The 10,578-nt window shown below is 34.7% G+C and overlaps 1 protein-coding gene across 1 annotated transcript in view; it reads left to right on the top strand.

Annotated features, from left to right (window-relative positions):
- Positions 1-10,578, top strand: part of CACNA1D (calcium channel, voltage-dependent, L type, alpha 1D subunit) — a gene marked incomplete at its 5' end in the record, with an annotated part of 129,008 nt that overhangs the window by 66,147 nt on the left and 52,283 nt on the right. Inside the window, 6 exon segments of the mRNA XM_009700033.1 lie at positions 253-417; positions 1,154-1,355; positions 2,581-2,739; positions 4,028-4,138; positions 7,216-7,245; positions 9,755-9,838. Of these exon segments, the coding sequence (XP_009698335.1) occupies positions 253-417; positions 1,154-1,355; positions 2,581-2,739; positions 4,028-4,138; positions 7,216-7,245; positions 9,755-9,838 (751 nt within the window).

The following is a 10,578-nucleotide window of genomic DNA, read 5'->3' as shown; positions in this document are numbered from 1 at the left end:
GGAATGCCGGTGAGAACATCTTTGATCTAAGAATGTGACACATTCTATTCTGAATAATTTAAACTGCCGCAGATATGGGCATGAATGTGTCAGGCCATTTAGGTTTGTGTAAATTGGAATCGTCATCTTAAATCCACCAGAAAACACAGGTTTAGCAAGGAAATAAAACAAGCTTAGGGAGGAAGTGAAATAAACTGTTTTGAATAGAGCATTGCGTACTCTGAGGGTAATTTAATATTTCACTAATGACAGTTTGTTTCTTTCCCACAGAGGGATATACATCGTTTATAAAGATGGAGATGTTGATAATCCAATGGTCAAAGAGAGGGTCTGGCAGAATAGTGATTTCAACTTTGATAATGTTCTGTCTGCTATGATGGCCCTCTTTACAGTATCCACTTTTGAAGGCTGGCCAGCGTGAGTGAATTCTCCATGTTTTCACAGCATTGTTAAGATGGTTACATTTTCCAGAACAGTTTGCTATCATTTACCAGGCGTTTTTGGGCAACAAAGTAGTCTTAAGTGATGGTATAAAAACTTATTAATGGAGGAAGGAAAAAAACCTACTGTACTTCTGAATCTCTGCACTTTTCCTGTGTTTCTTCATTCACCTCTATCTATAAAGGCAAACTTTTTTAATGTTGTTTGATTCCTAATCTTTTAGCTACTTTTGCTATAATGAGCTGTTCCTTAGCTCTAATGGAAGTAATCCTTTTAGATGTTTATCCATTGATACCCTTTAAATAATACTAATATGAAAACTTTAGGCCTTCGAGTAAAACTTTTACTAAAAAATCAGGCAATATTACACTGCATAGAGAAACCCAGAAAGAACAAACTACCACTTGCTGTTTCCCTAAATGAGAAAAGTCTTAGAGGACAGCCCCGGGGGGTGGGGTGGGGTGGGGTGGAGTGTGGAAATAAAAAATACAACCATCTGGTCATTACCTTGATTCTTTTGGTAAAAACTATATAACATTGTGTGGTGTGATTCTTCTGGTTTCAATATGCTTGTAAGCACTGTCAGTAACTAGAAAAAGATAACAGTAAACAGCAGACCGTTTCTGAAACCTGTCCTCTGAGTCTGCATGTTTTATTCTCTTTTGCCATTTTAATGCTAATAAAGATTTTTTTTTTATTATTTATTTTTCAGGCTGCTATACAAAGCCATTGATTCAAATGGCGAGAATGTAGGACCTGTATACAACTATAGAGTGGAGATCTCCATTTTTTTCATCATCTATATCATCATTATTGCTTTCTTTATGATGAACATATTTGTTGGTTTTGTGATTGTTACATTCCAAGAACAGGGAGAACAAGAGTATAAGAACTGTGAGCTGGACAAAAATCAGGTTAAAATAAATAATGGACTCTTAACTTTTGAAAGTATGTTTTTATTTATGCATGAAGAGCTTCCTTTCTGCTTTGGGTCAGAAGAGGGCACCAAACACATATCTTAGTAAAAAAAAAAGGAATTAGTAAATACTATCAACTGGTATTCAGGTCATTGTAGGTTCCTCTTTCTGTTAGCCAATCATATCAGTCTTTTTGTTGTGTAAGTTGTTACATTAAGGTTGTTAGGTTCTTAGTGTCTCACTTATTGGTGTCACATGAAGAAGAATCCAGCACTTGCCAGCTTATCCATTGGCAGAGGTAGCTTTTACAATAAGAGCAGGAAAATAAATTTTGTGTTCTGAATCATCTGAAAGTGTTCAAAGTGAAAGTGCTCAAAATGTTCTTTTCTTCCCTGCCCCCTGCCCCCCATTTTTTAGAAATTCACAGGGGATATTCAGATTCAAATTTTAAAAATCTATCCTCTTTTACTGTTTAAACGTTTGACTGAAAAACTCATCAGTCACCAGTCACGATTTTTCTGGTACTCTTGTCCAACTGTTAACACACTTCATTTAAACAACATTAAGCATAAAACTTTAGCCAGCATTCATTCTGCTTTTTGTGCCCTGACAGTCAGCTTTCGTAAGCATTCTTCAAAAGACAAGTGGAAGGCCCGGCCTACATGAAGATTTCAGGCACTAATAGAGTAGGAGTTGAATCTATGATGTTCCTACATATGTGACATGATTTTGCTGGGCAATTTAACTGAACTGTTAGAAATAACACTTCCTCAGTATTTATTTTGCTGACTCAAGGGTTTTACGCTATGCAGTTACATGAGTGGTTGAAAACTTAGTAAAGACAAAGCATGACTTATAGATTAATTAATAGTCATGTTATTAATAGTCATGCTGTATACTATGCATATACATACATACAGTCTACTGTATACTACTACACTGTAGAAAGGTGAGACACTTCAGAATTTCCATAAGCATTACTTGATTCTTCACATGTGGCTGAGTTGTGTGTACGGTTAGATACAGTAGTAAATCACCAAGTGAGGATTGGTAAGCTACTTGATTACTTTATTAACACTTAATAATAAAAAAACCCTACATCAAGTAGATAAATTGCCTGTTTTTGAGACTTATAGTTAACAATTTGCAGTTATTAATTATATTACCAGTTGATTAACTGTTAGGTATAGTCTGACAATTCTTGATGTGTTTGCTTTTACAGCGTCAGTGTGTAGAATATGCCTTGAAGGCACGTCCTCTTCGTAGATATATTCCAAAAAATCCTTACCAGTACAAGTTCTGGTATGTGGTGAATTCTACTGGATTTGAATACATCATGTTTGTTCTCATCATGCTGAACACACTTTGCTTGGCTATGCAGGTAGGAAAACCAGAAGCTCTTTTGAAGCCGTTGGCATAAATTGCAGGGACAGATATGGGTGATATAATGCCGTTAATTTATGGCAACCTATATTTTTTTTAACGAAGTGAAATTTAAAAAAAAGCACCTTTGATCATAGTACTCTTCTGTGACGTGTTCTAGTCTGTTCATCAGTTCTCTGAAGTAAAATCGTTTAAAACAGCTTGGTGTTGATAAAGGTCTTCCTAATGTAACTCTTTGTGTTTTCTTTTGTACCTGCAGTGTAATTTAGTTTATATTATATGTGTGTATTCCCAAGATTATCCACATGCAAGAAAATCTGAAAAGTCTAATTTTGTTAGCAAAAGTTTCTTTCAACTCCTTAGATTCTTTTTTTCTAATATGTTCTTTTATGCAATACCTTTAAGCATTACTACACCTCTGTGTAGTTTCTGTACTTGTTCTGTGTTCATTTTGTATATGTACTACTCCGTATTTGGTTGGATTGGACTAGATGATCTTTAAAGGTCCATTCCAACCCAAACCATTCTGTGATATTTCTATGCTTCTTCAGAAGCTTATAAATCTAATATATCGAACAACTCTAGTTTTGTATGTTAATGCAAACCTCACGCAAACATGTTTTTATGTATTAGCTGTATATCTATATATCTGTGTGTATTTTTGCATGTTTTTACTTTTTCTATGTTATGCGTGCTGTTCTTTGCCACCTACTTCTCTTACCTACTTTCCCAAGTTGTCTCTTTCTTTACCCTAGTATTTCAGATTTTGATAAGAAAAAGAATGGTTCAAATTCAGTTTACAAAACCATTCTGGTTTTTTCAGTAAACTTACATACAGACTATCCTGGTAAAAATATCACTCCTACACAATATATGTTATTCTGTGACTAACGTACCGCAGGCTTTCTAAGCAGGTGTGACACAAGGTTACATAATTTTGAAACCTAGCATATAAAACCTGGTAAATTACTGTTGTCTAATACTCCTTTTTTGAGCGAACAGTTTTCCTCTCAAAACCATCTCTCTGGAGATGGAGAGGAATCTCTTAGGATGGAGAGGAATGACAATTTTGTTCTGCTCAATGTCTAAACAGAATAGATTTAAACAACTCCATTCTTGACCAGAGATATTCAGCTAGTCTTGTATGTACATAGGTATGCATCAGAAATACTACTAGAAAATATTTTCCTGTGCGGCATTTTTGCCAACTTTATCTTAGGCTGCCTTACTTTCACTTAATATTTTAAAGTCTTTACTTTTAAAAGTATTGTATTTTTCATTCACAGCACTATGGACAGTCTAAGCTCTTTAATGATGCAATGGACATTATGAATATGGTTTTCACAGGAGTGTTCACTGTTGAAATGGTTTTGAAACTGATTGCATTCAAACCCAAGGTAAGTTTTAGGTATGCTTTAATTAGGTCATCACCACAGTAATTAAGTATAACGTAAGTTTCACCTAGCTATGTATTATTCAAAGAACAAAAAGAACCTAGATTTCCCACGGTTGATCTGTCAGTGAAATCACAATAGAAATGTTAATCTGATAATATGTATGTATGTAACTCCAGGAACTGAAATGCAGATAGCAGAAAAAATGTTACAAGGTGGTTGATGAGATCTGGAATGTTTTGAGGTAATGGAAATGTCCCTTTATAAATCAGATAAATCATTTCCTGTTGTAAGCATTACCACTTCTCCTATTCATGGTACTACATTCATAATATTACACTAAATTAATCTCCAGTAAAGACAAGCTGTATTTCGTATTCTAAAATGCAAAATTATTTCTTTACTTTATGAAATATAGCCAAGTACTACAAACATAATTAATTTGCATGTTCAATAACCTTTTTAGATTTTTATGTTTTCAGTTATACATACACAATATTTGGTAGAAGGCCGCACAGTGAGTAGTTGATTCCTTGCCTTAAAGGGACACTGTCAAAATGAATAATGCAGACACATTTTCAAAAGTAGATTTGCAAGAGGAACTGATAACTATAATTACTCATTGAAAAAAAAGATTAAAATCAGACTGTGGCAGTTAATGCAGTCTTTTTGTTCAGTTCTCATACTGCATTTATGACAGTGCAAAAGTTAATAATGAAAAAGTAAACTAAATTTTGTTTTCAGTACAATGAAATCAATGTTTTTTCTGGGCTTGTATCTATGTAAATAAGTAAAGTGTGGTCACTCGCTATACATGGAATTTTAAGAAAGCCAGACGTGCCATTTGAAGTTTACTGATCTCACCATCTAAGGCTGATATTTTTGATTTTCCATTACCCTTCTTTTAAAGTAATCAGGATATCTGCATCTGTAATTGGCTGTGAACTGTGCCCTTTCTCGGTGTTAAATAGCAAACTGGATGACTGTAGGCTGTGTGGGCAATCTGGGCAATCTTACTCTTGCTTTAAACAAGCTAGCTCTCATACCTATGGCAACATAGGCATGGCTGCCCAGAGCTCAGCGTGGAGTCAATGTATAACTACTTTCCAGCTTTTCAAAACTGTTTATTCAGCTTGCATTTAGTCATGAGCTCAACTGTGGAGCCTGAGCTACTTGATTTAAAGCTTGTATTTACCTGCAGAAGTAAAAAAATAATATGTCACTTGAGGTCTGGTGTTGAGATGTGAAATGTGGAGTTCTGGGTGAATCCTTACCCGCTCTCCCATAGTCTCGCTCTGCAGTGTCCAGTCCATTGTACATTTCTAACGAATTTATTTGTATTTTTGTGTCACCTATCTTATTGAAATGCTAAGGATTTCACATTAAAAATAACACAATATGAGGCCCCAGAGGAGATAGCTCAGATACGTGGACCACAGTGTCATGAGTATGCTGATTGTGTTTCCTGATTTGTATTCCTTGTTCTATATCCTTGTTTCACACTGAAGTTTCAGAAGACTTTCCTGCTTTTTATCATCTGCTCTTTGAAAGAAGATTGTGAATCCTTGTATGGTTCTCCATGCGTTTGTGACTGTAGTCAGAAATAGCAGCTAATGCAAAATATAGTGGTCTGATCATGAGTGTGTAAATCACAGTGCTCCATTTGTATTATGGACTTCCTCCTCATTATCAAATGCAATGTCTTAATACTGGTCTCTAAGACTTTGTACAATTTGAGTTTTAACTCTGTAGCAACATGTTTTCTATCTGATTGGATGCTTTCACTGTGAGAGGTCCCTGGATCTGAATCCTGAGAGTTTGAAGGGCAGACACTGTCAGTGAAAGGTCCTCATTTCCTGAATTTTGCCCCCAGACAGATGACAACACCTTAGACTTGTTAATTAGCAGGACAAAATTAAAAAGCCATGGTATTAATCATACTTTTGGCAGAGATTAATTAGCAAGAAGGGAAGGGAGTTAAATATCTTTAAGATTGTTCCTGATATTCTTTGGAGATTGTAACTTTTTAAATTGTCTCTTTAACTTATTGGCAACATATATTACATAGTTCATTAGTAGTTGCAAATCAGGTAGCAATCTTAAGCACAATGTGACATCTTTTAGTAATCTAAATTTTAAACTAGGTACTTACTTAAAACAACAATTAATTGCTTCAACTCATATTAAGATTTAATAGTAGTAGGAACAATCTGTAACCCAACTTTAATGTTTTGCTTCAGGGTCTGTGAGGAAGGACTGATTCATTTCCTCTATGTTTGTGTCACTGGTGGATTTCTTAGTCTAGTCTGGCAAACGGACAGTTTTATTTATTAATTTTGTGCATTTAAAAATTTTTTTCAAAGATGCTCAAAGCATCACATAAAAACTCTGTTACTCACTCTGTAAAAATAAGAATAGATAAAAACATGTTAGTTTTTATCTCATCTGCTTGACAGTGTCCCCTTAATATGTTGACAAAAGCCTTGCAAAAACTGTGATCTTTTGGTTTTGCTGGTCATGCAAACTAAAGGCTACTATAAATTATTGATACTCTTACTATGATATTGTGTTGTTTAAAACCAAGGTACTGCAGACTGCCTTCAGAGCAGAGTGCTCGGAAATATGTAAAAGTTGGATAAGTTACAGATATTAAAGGTGGTGCTGAGTGTCCGGCACACTTCTTGACTGGGAGGTTGGAACACACAGTACTTTGCAGAATGAGGCCCTAAACTTTTCAAGAGAGTACTAAAAGGACTAAAATATTTATGTGGTAGATCTATAGAAACGTATTTTGGTGTTAATTCTCTATGCCTACATATTCCCCAGGATTTGTGATTTTATCCTTCAGCATTTCTCAATGAACAAATTTTTCATAATGTAAGTTAAAAGAGCTGGCATTTTTTCTTCACATTCTTCTTCACATTTGCTAAAATCTGTTACTTAGCATGTTTTAGTACAACACAAAACAAAATACAGCTATGAAATCTAAAATAATACATCAACACACACTGTGTGTACAGCTTCATGATAGCTAGCTGTTACTTAAACATGTAATGATTTTCCATGTCGTTTTACATCAGATTTTTGTAAGAAAAAAGGAAAGATGGCTAGTAAGTGAATTGATCTTGGGTCATTGCAGTGGTGAAAACAACTTATTTGCATGATGTTTATTTGCTGTGACTTGTCCATTCCTCCCTTTTCCAAAACCATCTTTATTTTCTCTTAGTTTTTTTGTTTATTTGTATGCTTTTGCTTTACATATTACTTGAACAATATTTGTCTATACTGATGGAAAAGGTTTCATAAAATAAATAAATGTGTATTTTAGCTGTATTGAATCAAAATGTGAATTTGTTATTTCAGTGCCATATATTGTAGCATGTCTAGTAAAGTTTTTCTATAGCTGAAATTAACCTTTATTTGGAGGCCCTTTTTTGGTTTCCGTTGTTGTAGCGGAAGATAGATAGCACACCTCAGGATTGTGCCGATTATCTGTTTACTGTTTGCCAATAGTCTCTTGTTTTAAGTATATATATAAATATCGCTATTTTAAAGTCAAGAAAGATACTTCTTTTAAATATGAGAAATAAGGAATATGAATGATCAGGAAGAATATTATGAGAGTAGGTCCCTTCTTTAGTTGGCAGCTGCTAATCTCTCTAGGATTATGAATTTCAGTATCATTGAGGTGGTTCAGCATGATGTTTAGTAGAAACTTTGGGAATGGCTTGTTCTCGTGAAGCAGGACGAGTAAGGACGGAGCGATAGGGAATTGTGCAGGAGCTCTCAGAAATGGATGCATTTGTTCAGGAGACCAAATCTATGAAAACTGGCTTTTGCTCCAAGACCGGAATTGATGATTAATCCCAAAGGACCAAAGCATGTGACACAAAGGGCTGTAGTGATAATCATACTCTGATCTATTTTCCTCTTACAGCCCATTCCTTTAAATAACAGAATGATTATAGCAATTTCTGTTTTAAAAGAGCTAAAAGAGAGTAGCATTAGAAACATAATGAGGCTTTCCTGACTCTGCTCAAGTGCTCGCCCTCCTAGAATACACTGTAGAGCTGTCTTCTTCAGTAACACCGCTCCTGTAATCTCCAAGAGAAAATTTCCACATTAAATTAGCTTTTTTTCAAATAGTAATGCACTGAAGTGTAACCTTTAGACTGTGAAGTTACTAGAAATTCTGACAGTTTAAAATCTGGAGAAAAGTATTGCCCAATTCTAAAAAATTTTGTAGCTGATTTTGCTTTTCTGTGCTAACAACACATGTAACAAACTACTCAGCTAAAACATTATCTTATAGTAAACAGTGTGATAATAAGTGTAACTAGACATAAGGTTAGATTAGGACACATGTAATTTTAAACTTTTTGCTAAATTTATTTTTTAGAGCTTCAATAGTGGCTGACAAGTTAGTTTGTTTAAATTAATTACCAGGAAAGCAAAATGTACATGTACAAAATGTACATTTCAGCCTTTGTCATGTAATGCACATTCCTTAGTCATGGTTCGCTGATATGTTAATACATCTGAATGAGAAAAAAGTGCAAGTTCAGTAATTTTTGCAATTCTGAATTTCTGTAATTACTAGGCAAAATCTATATATTGCAGAAAATCTACATATCTTGTCTCCGTAGAGTCGCCTTCAACAGAGTAATACATCTTGATTTGTTCCCAGTGACAGATTGATTCTAGAACCTAGATTCTAGAAAAAAAACTCATGGTTTTTTCTGAAATATCTTTTTGCTCAAACATGCAGTTTTGATGCCAATAGACAGCTAATTGCCTGATAGCACTCTATAACCATTTGCAGCAGTGTGCTAGTAACATACACATAGGGAATATATTTAAAGCCAGAAATGTCAGAATGGTGACTAAGCAGTTTATTATGAAAATGGATTTTCAGATGTTGGACTGGCTGCATTAACAGCATTAAGAAATTGTTCAAGTTGCTATGCTTCCTAGCACTGACTTCACTGGTTACAGAATCAGACCCTGACTACAAATGTAGTACAACTTCCTATATTAAACCTAGTTTATAATAGAAGGTTAAGTCAGTTCTCTATTATTTATGCACAGTTCCACGTTAATAATTGTGCATGATTAACCAGTGATGAGCTTTGACCCTTTGAATATTTTTACCAGTCACTTCGATAGGACTATCATAAAGTCATTAATGTTAAGGAGGTTTCAATTGGCTTGGCCTTGTAGAAATTTTTAAAGGGATTTTGTCATGCTTGTTAGGGTATATATGTTAGAATTTTTCAGCCTTTCTAGAAGTCCAAAATCAATTTTGGATGATGGCTTGCTTGCCAACATTGTGCTTATACAACAATGTATTTTGCATGTGTACTCTGTGTGTGTGTGCGCGTGTGTGTGTCTGTGTGTGTGTCTGTACATGTATATATATGAAGTATATATATACACACACATGCACATATGTGTTGCTTTTCCTTCAGTAGGCAATATTGTTTGTTTTGTTTTGTTTTCTCATTAGACCACAGGTTTTGTTTAACTAATTTCTGTTTATGCAAAACTAAACAGAAGTATGCAAATATTTGACATTTCATGTGTAATCACAAACGTTTGCACCCTGCCTGCTCTGTTCAGGGCTATTTTAGTGATGCCTGGAATACGTTTGACTCCCTCATCGTTATTGGCAGCATAGTAGACGTCGTTCTCAGTGAAGCTGATGTGAGTATACCCCAGCTTACTTTCCCCAGTCCCTACTTCTCTTTCTCTGTCTCCCCACTATTTCCATCATCTGGACAAGTCACAGATTTTGATCTGATGTTTCTAAAGTTTGAGTAGAGACCAGTCATAGGTCGATTATGTTGATATGGGAAATAAATAGCCTTTTTTTTTCTGCCAATTTTTTTTTAGCTATGAAAGGGAAAGATTAGATTGTATAGTGGTACATCAGAGAAGCCTAGAGTGTTTCTGTGTTATAACACTGTCCTTTTCTTCTCTTTTTCTGTTTGTGTTTTTCTCTTGCTCTCTTTCTGCTGAATGCTTGTCCTAACAGCACTATTTCACTGATGCATGGAACACTTTTGATGCCTTAATTGTTGTTGGTAGCGTCGTTGATATTGCTATAACAGAAGTTAATGTAAGTAGCAACTGTTCATGCATTAAAAGTAATTGCTGTCTTCAAGAAATACAGAAAATGTAAACTTTATACTCCCAAATCCTTTTTTAGAAAAGTGTGTTTTGTCCTGGAATCAAAGACCGAAACATTGCTATAGATGTTTGTACAAGCTGTTATTATAAATCTATGTACCTGTATAGTTGCACATGCACACAGCATAGTGAGACAATGAGAATAATTTTTTTCTATATATGTACAGAAATTTTTTAAAACGTTCTTTGTATAAAAAGGAATTAAGCCTCTGTTACTATTTTACTTGAAGCCCAGTGTTTTTTGTAGGTAGCTT

This window comes from Cariama cristata, unplaced genomic scaffold (assembly GCF_000690535.1).
Source record: "Cariama cristata isolate BGI_N322 unplaced genomic scaffold, ASM69053v1 scaffold18025, whole genome shotgun sequence".
Classification (NCBI taxonomy): domain Eukaryota; kingdom Metazoa; phylum Chordata; class Aves; order Cariamiformes; family Cariamidae; genus Cariama; species Cariama cristata.
Note: the sequence above shows the minus strand (reverse complement) of the source record. Positions and strands in the feature narration are given on the sequence as shown.